Genomic DNA, 15172 nt, shown 5'->3' on the forward strand with positions numbered 1-15172 from the left:
CATTAAATTAAGGTAGTAATAAATAAAAATAATTTTGTCTTGTCTATTGCATTTTCTAATTACCAGTATGGCTGTGTTGTTTCCTTTCAGCCACAACACTTTGTGTCATATGAGTTCCTAACTTGAAAAAAAGTACAACTCAAAGGATTTTTGAGTGCCCTCATTTCCAGGTCTCTGAAGAAGAAAAGGGCTCCTAAAATCTACAGATATTCTGGGAGAAACCAGGGGAGGAACTATATTTTACCAAAGAAGTGGAGCCATAACATCAAAGTGCTATATTGTTCTTTATATATTAGCATTCTCACCATCAATTCCCTGAAGTCAGCCAAGTCTGTCTAGTGGAAAAGGATTTGGATTATGATGTAAACTAACAGTAAAGACAATTCCAAATAACATCTAATGTCCAATATAACTACTGTTTACATATTAAAAAGAGATACAGGCTTTGTACCAGGGATGTTCTGTCATGTTTCTCCACAGGAGAAGACTGTCATGGTAAAGTTCATTATCAATTACTGCCTTACAAGTACAAGATGAGTTAAGCTGTCATAATTTTCTCAGCCAGAAATCCTGTGCTGTCAAAGAATGTCAATTTTTAATCTGACAAAAGGAAGAAAATTATCTGTTATTCTGACCTCTAATTTCTTGACATTTTAATGCTGTAATTGCTGTGGTTAGAGCTGCAACCATTATTCCACCTGTCAAGTAAGAATGAATCAATATCCTTAAGATGTTCAAGTTTTAGTTCCACCTCACTGCTTTTACTTTAAAAATGTTGAAGTGAATAAAAAAAAAAAAAAAAAAAAGAAGGATTTTGGGCCTGGGAAATGTTCATTTTATTTGTTACATGTTTTTTTTCCTCCTCACTATAATATGAAAATCATTTTCCAATATGTGACTATGAGAGCATTACAGCTGATAGAACTGGAGAATTTACCAATTTCTAATCATAAAAAATTAAAACCATTAAATTCAATTTTATACTTTTATTCCATGGGGTATATACATCAGGACTTTCCTGTTGCCCTTGTAACAACTTGAGGTAAATTATCATGACCAATTATTTTTTGTTGAACCAGAAATTAAGAAGTTGTTTGAAAAAATCAAATTGATTATGTCGAAATTAAACCAACTTATTTTACCCATCCAGTACAAATCTTAAGTTCCCAAAGAGATATTCCAGGGGCAGATGTATGTGATTTCATAGACTAAAGTAATCTAAAACTTAACGCTATCCCAGTATTAACGTTTCTATCTGTAGGATTTTTCTAAATGGAAAATGAAGAAAGAAAATCCAATGGAAAAATCTCCTATTCAATAGATCTGCAAAGACCAATAACAGAGGATGGCCATTTTTCCAATACTAAACAGTAGAGATTTCTTGAAGAGCTCCCAAAGCATATGAGAAATATGTAAGGAATTGCAGGGATCAGTTGTTCCACTGCTAAATATTTTTCTGTAGATAGATGATTACAGAAGTAATTTTAATATTCTTTACAGAAAGTTAAGAACATCTTTTTTAGTGGTTAAGCGAGGTGCTCAAGTAAAGTGTGAAAGTGAAAGGGCCAAAGTACAGCATAAACAGGTCACAGGGCCCCACCTTTTGAAATTATATCTTTCAATCAGCTCAAATGTAAATGAGAGGATATTTTTTATCTGGAGATTTATTTCACTGGATAGATTCATGTGGGACTCAGTTCAATATGAAATTAGTTATGGCCACAGTTACTGCCTTACTTAAGCCCACGGTCTGATGATGGCTACTGCCAATAAGGTTGTATTGATTGGCTTATTTTACAGCCATGTATTGGGAACATTCACCATCCTCTGTGACACAGGACCACAACATTTTAGTTTATTTACAAAATAAACATCAAGGGCATTTGGATACTGAGAGATGCATTTTCCTGGAAAACTTAATGGTGCAATTAATTCTAAATTGCATCATTTCTAAATTAAAATGACAGTGTTAATTGCCTAAGAAGTTGTTTATATATTATTGACTTAAAGGGCATGAGTTAGATATACAAGTAACAAAAACAACTCCATGAATTTTCTTAAATTTCTGATGACAAGATATGCAAGCAAGTAGAGCCCTAGGAGAGCTGAAGAATCTCATCATATCACAAGATGCTAGATAAGGTGCACAGACAGACAGATAGACCTCAATCCTACAAGTTGTCTTGTGGGAGTAGACACTAAAAGTCAAGACATAGGAGTGTTTGCCCATACAGATCAGGACCATAAGCCATGCAAATTCCTTGTATTCATGGTGCTTGATACTTGTTTTATACTTTAAAAAGCATTGCTTCTTCTTATCTCTAGAAGAGCATGACTCTTCTCATGCTCAAAATTTTAAATCCAGAAAATTATTATGCAGATGTCAACATGAAATACTTGAGGCAGGAGGAATCAAAGGAATTGTGGCCAGTCTTAAAATGAAGAAAATATTAGGTGTTTAGAAAATCTAAGGCAGGTAGTGAAAATCCAGTTATAGGAAGCCTGGGATCTGAATGGTTTTTTAATTCTGCTACCAAAAGTAACAGAATGCAGCAAAAACAACAAACACAAAAAAACCCAAACAAATTCAAAAAACACCAAAACCATCACAAAACTCAGTAATTAGCTGAATGAATGCTTTCCAGAATTTACTTTTTCCTGAAATCTGTAGATTTCTGTCTGCAAGATTGGAAACAAACAAACAAAACCCCATTGCCTGGCAATGTACATTATTACTGTTTTGCATACAGCAGATGGCAGCTATCTGGGGGAATGGAAGATTGTGTGTAGAGCTTCTTCACAGCAGTACTCATCTAGCAGCTGTTGCTTCCTCACACTTTCCACCAAATTTCAATTGTTTTAGTCAACAAATGAATGTTGCTAGAAAGTCATCATGCAAATTAATAGGTACTAGAAAACCACAATTAAAATTGTTACTTTTAGTGAAAACAAATACAGTCATTGGAAGAAAATGTAGCACAATATCTAGAACTTTTTTTTAATTTACTGATTAATTTAAAACACTCACTTGTATATATTGCAAAAGTACATATATTTAATTCATACATATATATAAATATAAGTACTTGAATGCACAACAAATAGAAAGCATTTTCTATTTTGATAACCGTTTGATGAGAATTTATGTGATTAAAAGTAATTTAGATAATTGCTGCAGTCAGTCTAGAAAATACATTCTTTCTCAGACACATTTTTACCATCATCTGACTGTAAAGTTTAGATTTTTGTCCTCTGTGACTATGATGCAAGTTTTTTTCCAGTTTTTCAGTTCTACTAAGTGGACTTAATACAAGTAAATTATAAAACGTAGCAGACACTATATTAAAGAATATGTATTGCAATATAATTTCCTACACCATAACTGAATATTAAATCTATTAGGTTCATTTGTTTTATTGCTATTTTATTCAAACTTGCTTCTAAAATCACCTGGGGCCTAAATCCTGAATCAAGTCAAACACATCCATTTTGCTCAGCAGTGAAAGATGGAAAAAGTACCATTTCTTGTGAGATGACAGCAGTTTTTAGCATGCAATGACAGTAAGCACCTACCTCCCTGAGGACAGGATCAGTGATACTGTCCAGGTTCACAGAGCCTTCATATGTTAGGTAGTGGAAAACGTTGAGTGCACGCACAGCTTCTGGTCCTCTTTGCTTGTAGCCAAATATAAGGTCAATCCACTGATGAAGCTGACATGATACAAACTCGCTTTCCAGGGCCTGCAAGGGAAATTCCAGATTAGGAAAACTGAGAAAACATAGCAGGCATCCTTACATTTTCTCTTCAGGCTTATTTGATATATTTGAAATCTTTTGAACATTAAAAAATATAACTTATTTTATTGAGATTACTAGTAAAAATATTCTCTTTTTCCTTCACCTTTATATCACACTAATTTTCTTCTCAGCTACTGAGTTTCTCCTAGCTGCAAGTATTTTAATAAATTCTGGACTTTTCAAGTAGGTTAGGCAATTTGTCAAAAAAAAACCCAAAAAAGATGGAAATGGGAAAGAGAATTCAAGAAAGCAGTCTTCCAACTCATGTTCAAAATAGTTATAATTAGTCTTAAATCTAAAATGGAAATTCCTTCACTGTTTTTTTCACAGTGCCACTACTCAGTATGAACACTTTCCAGCTAGGACAGAACTTCATGTCTTTCTGAGGAAATTTCAGATTTTACAAGTTGATAAACTTTGGGAAAAGATTATTAATTTTGTTCATTTACATCAAAAGGTGGCTGCTTCAGAACTAATCATAAGGTACTGTAGCACCATGCCATGCCCTGTTTACTGGCAGCTGCCCCCTCCTCACCACCCCACAAGCAGGACTAGCCTCAGACAAGGCAAACCATGCCTGGGTCATCATGCAACCGTTCCTCAGAGATTTTCCCTGTAATGCTCCTCATGGAAGAGAACCACTCTGTGCTTTAGTGGAAAACTGGACCCTTTTCTGTCAAAACTAGTGACTATTATCTCTAATGAAAATGGATGGGAAGGCTCTGGCTTAAGAGCTGACATGTTGCTCAGTTTTCAAGGGCTTAAGTTCAGCATACCATAAAAAGCTATAAAGAAATGTTGCAGACAACCATAAAATTTTGTTGTTTCCTTTTCAAAATCAGAAGCCATCATATGCATAATGCAATATTATCAAAATAGCATTCACATTGCTTAATACTATTAAACTAATACTAATTCGTTTCAAAGCATGCCTCCCAACAAATAATTTTAAAATGCCATATCCTTAATTATATTGTACTGTGCATGTACAACATTATATTGTCAGCAACTACATAATTCCATATAATCTTTTTCATAGGACTTCTATATTAGTTAAAATGCAGGATGCTAGTATGCAAGAATAAAATTACGTATGCTACAGCAGCAACCAATAAAGCATTTCCTTATTTCAAGTACTCAAATTTTAATGTTCCTTTTGTATGTGATAAAGCTTTTTAAGAATTTAGAATTTAAAACCAGTTATCTTTCTAGCATCCACATCAAATCCACTTGCAGCAATAAGCCTAAGAGCTCTATTGAGTATCTGAAGTCCACATATTAAAAGTTTCTTTTGATCTGTATATATTATTTATTTATTAACATGTGATTAACAAAAAAATTATTACATATTTCTTTGGTCAAAATTAGCATTTTTATTTCTAGAATATTAAGATAATTTCAGGAAAACAGAAGAACTTTTGATTACTCAAAGATTAGACAATACATTTGAAAAAAATCGATGCTTGGTTTAAATGAGCATATTTCACACTTTTCTCATCTAATATCCTCTCGCTGGTGTTAGAATCACAAAAACATGGAATAATTAAACAGTTTGAGTTGGAAGGGACCTTAAAAGGTCATATAGTCCAAAACCACTGCAATGAACAGAGACATCTTCAACTATTCCAGGTTGCTTAGAGCCTTGTCCTGTCTGACCTTGAATGTTCCCAGAGATGAGACATTCACCACATCTCTTGGCAGCTTGTTTCAGTGCTCCATCATCCTGACTATAAAAAATTTCTTCCTTATATCTCGTCTGATCTATCTTCTTTTCATTTAATGCCATTACTCACTGATGTTATCTCAACAAGTTCTGCTAAAAAGTTTGTCCCCATCTTTTTCACTGGACTCTTCAAGTACTGAAAGGCCACAATAAGGTCTCCCCAGAGTCTTCTCAAGACTGGACAATCCCAGCTGTCTCAGCCTGTCTTCATAGGAGAGATAATCCAGACCCTGGTCCTCTTTGTGACCCTCCTATGGACCCACTCTAACAGGTCCATGTCCTTCCTGAGGACCCCAGAGCTGGAAGCAGCACTCCAGGTGGGGTCCCTCCAGAGCAGAGCAGAGAAGGGCAGAAACACCTCCCTTGAACTGCTGCTCATGCTGCTTCAGGATGAGGTTGGCCTTCCAACCTGCAAACACTTTATTGGCTCATGTCCAGTCTCTCATCCACCAGCATCCTCATGTCATTTTGGCAGGGCTGCTCTCCATCTGTTCGTCCCCCAGACTGCATGGATACTGGGAATTTCTCTACCCCAGACACAGCATCTTGCACTTGGTCTTCTTGAACCTCATGAGATTCCCATGGGCTGCTTCTTATGCTTGTTCTGATCCCTCAGGACAATATCCCAGCTCTCAGGTGTGTCAACCACACCACTCAGCTTGGTACCATCTGCAAATCTGCTGAGGGTGCACTTGATCCTACTGTCTATGTCATTGTTGAAGATATTAAATGGTACTGGCCCCAGGGCAGACCACCACTTGTCACTGATATAATTGAGCTGATGCATCTGTCCAATCAACTCCTTATCTACCAAACAGTCCCCCCATCAAATCCAACTTTCACCAATTTAGAGAGAAGGATGTTACAAGGGACCGTGTCAAAAGCATGTCCAAACAAATGACGCCTGGAACAATTCCCTTGTCCACTGATGCCATCATTCCATCATGGAAGGCCATTTGGTTGGTCAGGAAAGACTTTCCCTTGGGGAAGTTATGTTGGCTGTCCCAAATCACCTTCCTGCCCTCCATGTGTCTTAGCACAGCCTCTAGGAGTATCTATTCTATGGCCTTCCCAGGCAAGTGGCCAGTAGTTCCCAGGGCCCTCCTTTCTACCCTTTTTAAAAATGGAAGCAATGCTGTCTTTTTTCCAATCACCAGGGACTTCTCCTGAGTGCCATGATATTTTGTGGAGAGTGGCTTGACAACTAGGTCATTTCCTCAGGACTCTGGGATTCAACACATTAGGGGCCATAGATGCATGCTCAGGTTCCTCAGGTGGCCACCAATTTGATCTTCTCCTAAAGTGGGAGGGAAATTGTTCCCTGAGTCCACAGTTTGCATTCTAGTCACTTGAGAGGTGTGGGAAGAGAGGTTGCCATTGGAGATTCAGGTAAAAAGTACCTTGAGTACCGTGTTCGTTGTTACCAGTTTGTCAGTCTTGCTCATGAGGGGAACTGCACTTTTTTTGACCTTTCAAGTTAAAAGACTTAAGAGAGTTGAACACATATGTTTTATTTCCCTAAGGCAGTTTCCACTTACATGACCAGCCCTTACTCAGCACCTTTTCATTTTAGAGAAGGTCTTACTGACCCTGGCAGGTTTGGAGAACTTATATTTCTCACTGATTAATAGTTATTTAATATTTTATTTAATAATTAATAATTAATTAACTACTTAATTATATTTAATTATTTATTAAATTATCTACTTTTCAACAACTACATATCATGTCTTTGTCTCCAATTATTTTAACAGATTTATTGTACTATGTTTACAGGTATAATGGTCCTTAATTCCTTGGGCAAGAACCTTAGTTTCTTGAAGAAACTTTGAGGAAATGTATAGCAAGGGAGTATAATTATTTTGAGCTATATTTTTCAGAAGAGTGGAAGCTGTGTGGTGTAACACTGGTTTGATGCAGAATTTAGGGAAAGGACCAAAGTAGAAGGTAGAGAGAGAAGCCAGAGCTATGAAGAAGAAGGGCTCTTCATGGGCTTTAGCACTGCACAGCCTCCAGCTGCAGGATGAAATGGTGCTGTGTGTTGCTCACAGCCTCCCAGTCGGGTCCTGTGGGGTATGGCACCAGGCATGAAAAACAGGAAAGGTGTCTTCAAGAAAGGGGCACCAAAATGCTACAAAGTCCCACCTCGCCCTCAGTGGGTCAAGGCTTTATAGTCTGAATTTATTTTAGTCCGGGAAAAGGTTCTTGTATCAGGTCTGACCTGGTTTCTTCCAAGTACTTCTGCAATGCTACTCATGTGATACTTGCAGAATCCTCTCCCTAATTTGCTCTAATGCACAGGCTACTCCCCTCCATGTAAGTGCCTCCTGAAAATTTATGAGCTGTTCACTGTCAGCGGTACATCGTTTGGTTTCTCAAGAATATGCAATGCTCAGTAGGGAATAGGGTGAGGGAATTTTCTGTATAAAACATAATTTGTAGGTACAGTAGGAAAAACATACAGAAAATAACAATAATATCCTTAAAATAGGCTGGTGATTGCAATAAAAATCAGCACTTTGGATTTAAATTATTTTGAGGGCTCTAATTTTATGATCATTTTTAGTATGAACTATAGAAACATTTAAAAATTATTACTTATATAATTATGTAATATCTGTATAATGATATAATATGGTTTTTAAATATTTTTAAACAGAAATGAACCAAAATCCACCTTGTTATCTATCATAACTAAAATGTACACAAAACAGTTTTATTCAAGCACTCCCCAAATGAACTAATTTGAACAGTTACTAGGGCTTCATTTTCAAAGAGCAAAATTCCAGTCAAGTTTTTTCATGAGTTTTGTTTTAAGGAAGGTGTTTACCTTTGTTACGAAGGTGTTTACCTATGTTATTGTTTCCAGTGGAGTGGCTTTTATTGCTAATAGGTAAATGCAGGCATAATTATGCATCTAGTATATGCATATTTGGTGGGTTTTGCGTGTCAACAGGCAAGTGTATGTACATATGTTCCACAGGTTGAAAATCTGACCTATGGCTGTTGTAAAATAAAAAAGGTATTAGTAAGTTGATGTTAAAATGAAACAAAGTTATTATAAACCAAATTGCTTCTTACTATAGCTCTTTTATGACCTTTATGAATGCTGCACACTTTCCCCTATGGTCATTCAAATTTCATATTTAAAGATATTTTCACAGGCATGTCAGTAGGAGGCAGTGGTTTTTATTGTAATATAGACTATATGCTGTATAAAACATCAGAAGTTCTGGATTTATAAAATATCTATCCAGGTATTTTTTGTCACTAGAGCTGCAACTTGTCTGGACCACAGTTGCACCTTCTCTTTCTGCAGTTCCTGCCTTGCTGCCTTGCCCTCCATATCCATATGCTAACTGTCTTTCCAAAAACCTTTCCATCTTGCTATTAAATTATATGTAATATATTTAAATATATTTTCTTATAATTACTCTGAGATAGTTTGGTTTTACAGATCTGCTCAAAAACATTTCAGCCTGTGAGATGGGTTTCTCTCCTCTCCTCTCCCCTCGTATCCATAGTCCTCTGCAGCAATTGCAGATTCTCTCCTCCAAATATTTCTCTTCTACAGTTACTATTCCTTGCACTGACTATCAAAGTTAAATCCTTGACTTTCCTCATAAAGTATTTCAGGCAAAACTGCTATCTGAGATTAGTTATGTTCTTTTAAGCAAAGTAATATTTTAAAAGAAGTGACAAAGAAGTACACCATACAGATTTGGGTCACTCAGGGATATCTGCAGAGAAACTGATCCTTTATGTAAGCGTCTTCACGATACAAGTAAGATTCTTCAGCAGTATAGCAAGTTAAAAAAAAAAAAAAACACTGCTAAAAGTAATTTAAAAATCTGAAGTAGATTGAAACCTCTTTTGCCTAAACAAGTTTTAATTGCATAACCTGGCAATACCAAAAAAAAAAATCAAAGCGACTTTTTAGGAAGTAATATCAAGTCTTATCGACTTCTTATCTGGTAGAAAAGAAATGGTGAGGAGGAAAAGATCTTCTAGATTCTCATAACACAAAGATTTCATGCTAGATATTTCTAATGACTATTCAAGAAGCTTTTTAATTATGAAATACTATGCATCCTTCTGAATAGCCAGGGAATGGTACAAAAATGCAATTGGCAGCAGAGGAGTGCAAATAAATCATTTCAGAGACAGAAAGAAAATTTAATCTTAGTAACAGTTATGTAATAAGAACAAACTATGTAGAACAAAAACAAGACATCGTTTAGTCTTTCAAAAATATAATTTATCATGAATACATTTTTCTGAGCACTGCAATTTGTAATTTAATATGTGCATAAGCCATAATTAAAATATCATTATAATTAACTTTGAATTACACAATCTTGCATCTTTTGTTTCTAAACTAAAGAATGCTTATTATAAAAGCTGTGCTTCAGTGTTTCACAGTGGTGTTCCCTGCCTTGATTTAACATGCTTGACTTACTGACTGAATCTGTTCTATTTCTGGCTCTTGGACTGCTCTGAGTCTGTGGGGACTGAGAGGCTGAGTAGGACTACAGATGCACATCTGTGGAAGGTTTTATGCGTGGATTTTTTTCCCCTGGTAAACTGGGAGATTATGATTGATGAGCCCAGCATTAGGGTAATGTTATCAGGGACACTTTCTGCCTCTGTCCTTTGTACTGCTGCTGAGGTCAGACCATAATCATGTTAGCATTGAACATAGTGCTCTATTAATGTTTCATGAGTAGCTCCATAGTAATCAGTCTAGCTTTGGATGGATAAATAAAACTGCTATAACAATCTCTGATGTATAAATTGAATGTTGAATATATTGTAATAGGTCTTGAAAGTAACTTAACTGTCTTTTCCAGTCTTTTTAATAAGTCTAATTTTCAGAAGTTTAAAGGAACCTCTTTTGATGGAAAACCGTTTCCACTTCCACTTCCATGTTCAGTTTGAAGTGTAAAACAAGCAGCCAAACAATCAAATTATACAATAAAAAATCCCAGCCTGCTATTTATTCATTTGCACAGAATTTTAGTAAAGCTTGTTAACCAATTGATTAAATTGTGCTGATTTATGACACTGTACCTCTGTGATGTTTCTGAGGCTGTTCTGTGTTTTCTTTGGTAAATAACAGGATGAAAAAATTGGATTCTTGCTGTTATTTAAAGAAAATGCTTACATTCATAAATGTGCAAGTAGTATATAAGGATTTTTATTTACTCCCACATCAAATTACACATCATATATGCCCACAGAAAGCACACACAAAAAAAAAAAAAAAAAAAAAAAAAGGAACACAAGAAAACAGCAACAGCTAGGGAAAAGAATCCCACTGTATGTTATACACTAGCACATAGTATTCTTCTTCCCACTGAAATGAAATTACTACTGCTGATTTTAATAGATAAAGGATCAGGAAAACCCTTACTTGAAACATTCCTTAGTTTTCTGTAAACATATTCTGTACTTGCTTTGCTAAGTTGCTGTAGAAATTCCAGGCTTGCACAAGCTTGCTGTGTTTTACACATCAGCATCACACCCAGACTATTTTTTTTCCTCAAGAAAAAAATGTAACAGCCAAAGCCTGGCCTGGGGATGACCTAACTGAATAATACATCTGCTGGCCAGTTCAAATAATGGAATCAGACATTAGGTAGAGAATGTCAAACTTTCCAATCTCTTTGTATTTTTCCCTTTGACCAGTTTCATTCTAGTGACCAAAAAAACGGGGTACTGGCAGCTTGCTGTGTGTGTTAAAACCCTACATGACTAAGTTTTTCTGAAAAATTATTACACATTCAAATTATTACATTTTGAAACTGTAATTCCATTACTTCTTATTACACATACGATCTGCATTTTCATGAAAAGGATTATCCTTCTTTAGCTACTTGCTCTTCATAATAAGCTTTGTAAAATACTATACATATATCACGCTCTTTAAACTCCTGAAGTTATTCACTTTGCTTTTATCCTCTGAACTCCATCCAAATGTGAATGCTTCTATTTTCTAGTCACCCAAAAGTGACTCTAATATTCCAGGTGCAGTCTCAAAAGAACCATAGATAGGTACAACTGTTTACATCCTCTGTGATGTAATGATTCTCCATAGATGGCATCAAAATACATTTATTTCTGGTGGATATAGAATTACAGAATTTTATCTAATCTAATTGCTGTTCATTGTCACCCCTACCTTGCTGCTGCTCTATTTTTGGTACTATTTTTGGTTTCCAGACTTCTGCTTCTTATTATCTTCAATTCTTTCCTCCCAAGGTGATTTTCAGTCTATGTTCTACATCTAATTCAAATAAATCTATGCCTCTTTCTCCTGTTTTGTAGGCAGTTCCAAACTTTATTATCATTTTCATGGTTCCTGATTGCTCATTTGAAGACAGCATGTATCAGTGTAGAGATTAATTTTAGCTACTGATTATGCTCTTGCTAAAAGTAGATGATAGGGTGAATGAAAGCCATGCAGAAAACACCTCCTGCAAAACTGCACAAAAATGGCATAATGCTCATATCTCTGAGGAAAGGGCTGGAAAACACTAGAGGAAGGGTCTGATATAAATGGGTTATAATTTGTGATTTTAGAATCTGAAATGTACTCAATTATTTGGAGCCTGCAATTATGATACTACTCGTCTTAACATCAGTTTGTCTGTCTCCTGGCAGTCTGAGCATACTTACACATATGTGGAACCACTCATTATCTCCCTGTCAAGTCCTGTAGCCCTAAAGAGGACTAAATGCTATACTCTAAATTCATGTAAGCAGATGTTTTCTTCAACAGCATGAAACTTTTCTGTGGAGAGCTGCTATGCTACTTTTTAAAGAGCAGGAATTGCACAAGGGAAATTAAATAAAGCTTAAGCTTTTTTCCAGGTGATCTCTTATCACATAGTGCCTTTTATCCTCCTAGTAATAACTCCTACATTGTGGAAAGAAAATATTAATTTTTGCAAAATTTAAGAATGGGAGTCCTTAATATGCATCTCTCATTATATCCCCCAATAGGTGGCAGCTTGCTTCTCCATTTTCACCAAGGAATCACACTTCTGTTCTTTCAGATGTCAAAACTGATCCTCTAGGTCAACTTTAATCTGCTTGCACCTGGGCTCAGTTTGGGTTTAGCCACAACCACAACCCAAAAAATAGCTCTGTGCAGCAACATGGGCACTCCAGAGACACCAGCCTGTGATTGCACATGCCGCACTCAAGAATTCAGATGGACTCCAGTGATCCTTTCAGTACACCTCCTTTTCTAACAAAATTGTTTTTGAATTTATTTTCAGCAGCTGAGACAATTGCTTGTTTTTAAAAAGAATTTTCCAATATATGTGGTATAAGATAAATCAGCCAAGAAATGTTGTTCAGCTTCTTCCTGTCAATGACAGAATACATTTCTCCTGGTTTGTGTAGTACATTTCATGTCTCAAGTGATGAGGTTGCCATCACGTCCTTAGGAGACTTGTACATATGTCAAACCACTTATTCTTCTAAATGGAGAACACTTCTAAATCATCTACATCTAGGAATAGGTTTGGTTTTATAATATTCTTCTATTCTTTGGAACTTCATAGAGCTATTTTTTTTCTATCAACTCCCAAAGAACAATTTTCTTTAAATAGACAATTATTAAAATTAAATTACCAAACTGATCAGTAAAAAAAACCCCAACAATTCAACACATTGCTAGACTTGCAATGCTACCACAAAAGCACTATTGGAAATAAGGCATAAACTGAGCAGTTCGGCAACCATATGGAAACCCACAGCTTACTGAAATCACAGTCCTGACTCTTAAAGAAAGACAAGCAATATGCATATTAAGGAAAAACTATTTCCAGAACAATACCATAAATTGAGGTATTGCTGGCCTAAGCATCTGAATAAACCTTGCTTTTCCTAAAAAGTACTAAAAGCATACACATGCATTAACTTTATCCATAATAAAATAATTGTCTATCAAAATTTTTAAAAATATACACCAAAAAATGGTTTTTCTGCTTAAGTTCTGGAGGGCACATGATGATTTACATCAGAGTAGTTCTTTTGCAGAATTTCTTCAAAGGCTGCAGTTGTTTGCTAATGTTCACATTTCTACAGTTCCAGTTCATCTTGATGAACAGGAAGTGCATATCTTCAGGGGAATAATGACTACAAGATGGCTTGCAAGATATCAGCATTTATAGTATTCTTTTAATTTTTGATGTAGAAGATGGCAAGGAGGAACAGACATAAATTTTTCAGGCTATCTTGTATTGCCAGGCTCATGCATGTCTGATGCTTTTTCATGAGAGAGTAAATTTAACTTTCCATAACCAGTGCACATGGAAGGAAAGTCTACTATAAAATAAAGGGTTCTGTCAAGAAAGGCAGAATGAAAATTCTGTGCTTTTTTATTTTAATTTTTCTAAATCTACTTCTAAAGAGATGAAAAACATAATTAGGTTAGCTTGCTAAAATATAGAATCCCTTAGACTAAATTAAAGTATAGCTTACCATCCTGTTGATACGGACAAAGTCTTCAGGCTTCTTGGCCCATGGAGGGAGGTCAACATCATTCACAACAATTTCGTCTTCCCTGATTCCTAGATTGTAGCCATTACTGTTGACAAACATCTCAGGTAGGTAGTAAAATTCTGGAATTAACTCCTAGCAGGGAGAAAACACACAATAAGACTTCACATTTAAAAGAGATGCTAAATGGTACTCCCAGAATCAGGTTCTCTTGTACTACATATTGAAGCATTCCTGTTTTTTTTTTTTACTGTTTCTGTGCACCTTTTTAAAGGAATTTTATATCCTGCTTTCTTTGACTTACAGTAAAATGTATTCCACATAATGAAATACTCAAACTTTGTTTTTCCCATACCTGCTTTTGTGAAAAGCACAACTTTAGACAAGGCAGTGCATGTGAGTAAAGGAGACTTCTTCAGAATAACAGGTACAAGAAAATTTGTGCTAAGCCTTCAATATGAGACTATTTGTGCTAAGCCTTCAATATGAGACTATATTGGACTTTTAAATTATTATTTAACAAAAATATGCAAAAGGGGAAAATTTGCAGATATAAATGTGTCTTGATCTTACTTTCATTAATTCTTTAATTGCATAAGAAAAGGTGGTAAGTTTATTACCTAGATAATAAAAAATAATACATGGTGAAGATCTTTTTCTACCGTAAGAAAAATTCAAGAATACACAGAGGGAAAAATATCTGTACAACAAATGTTTTTCAAACAGATATGCAGGATACTTAAAAAGTGAAAGATCAATAACTGCAACATATAATAAATAATAGGGAACTTAGGGTGTGAATTTTTTCCCAATTTCCAGAATAGCTAAACAGGAATCCATTTTGACAATGAATATTGCTATTTGTTCCTGTTAATTTAGCATTAAGTATTGAACTGCAATAAAAACAAGAAAGCTTTAAAGCCCACTATGTCTTCCCTAATATCCAGATATGGATTAAATTCACCAAATTACATTGTTAAAAGCATTATGGCATTCAGTTGTGTAACATGATCAAAACTGATGACACAGCACCTGAAATCAAAGTCTCTTTGTGGTCCTTTCAAAGGCTGCAGATATGCGAAGCAAAACCAACCCTACTGCAGACACAAACTTATCTAATTAAATCTGATCTGCAGGTCC

General features: G+C 35.4%; 1 protein-coding gene across 17 annotated transcripts in view; it reads right to left on the minus strand.

The window, feature by feature from the left end:
• Positions 1–15172, minus strand: part of NBEA (neurobeachin) — a 450877-nt gene that overhangs the window by 39918 nt on the left and 395787 nt on the right. For all 17 annotated transcript variants that reach the window (XM_085579109.1, XM_085579166.1, XM_085579149.1 and 14 more), the window contains 2 exons: positions 14015–14167; positions 3574–3741 (listed from right to left, as the gene is read on the minus strand). In XM_085579109.1, the coding sequence (XP_085435235.1) occupies positions 3574–3741; positions 14015–14167 (321 nt within the window). The remainder of the gene's footprint in view (positions 1–3573; positions 3742–14014; positions 14168–15172) is intronic.

This window comes from Lonchura striata, chromosome 1 (assembly GCF_050655825.1).
Source record: "Lonchura striata isolate lonStrDom1 chromosome 1, ASM5065582v1, whole genome shotgun sequence".
NCBI lineage: Eukaryota > Metazoa > Chordata > Aves > Passeriformes > Estrildidae > Lonchura > Lonchura striata.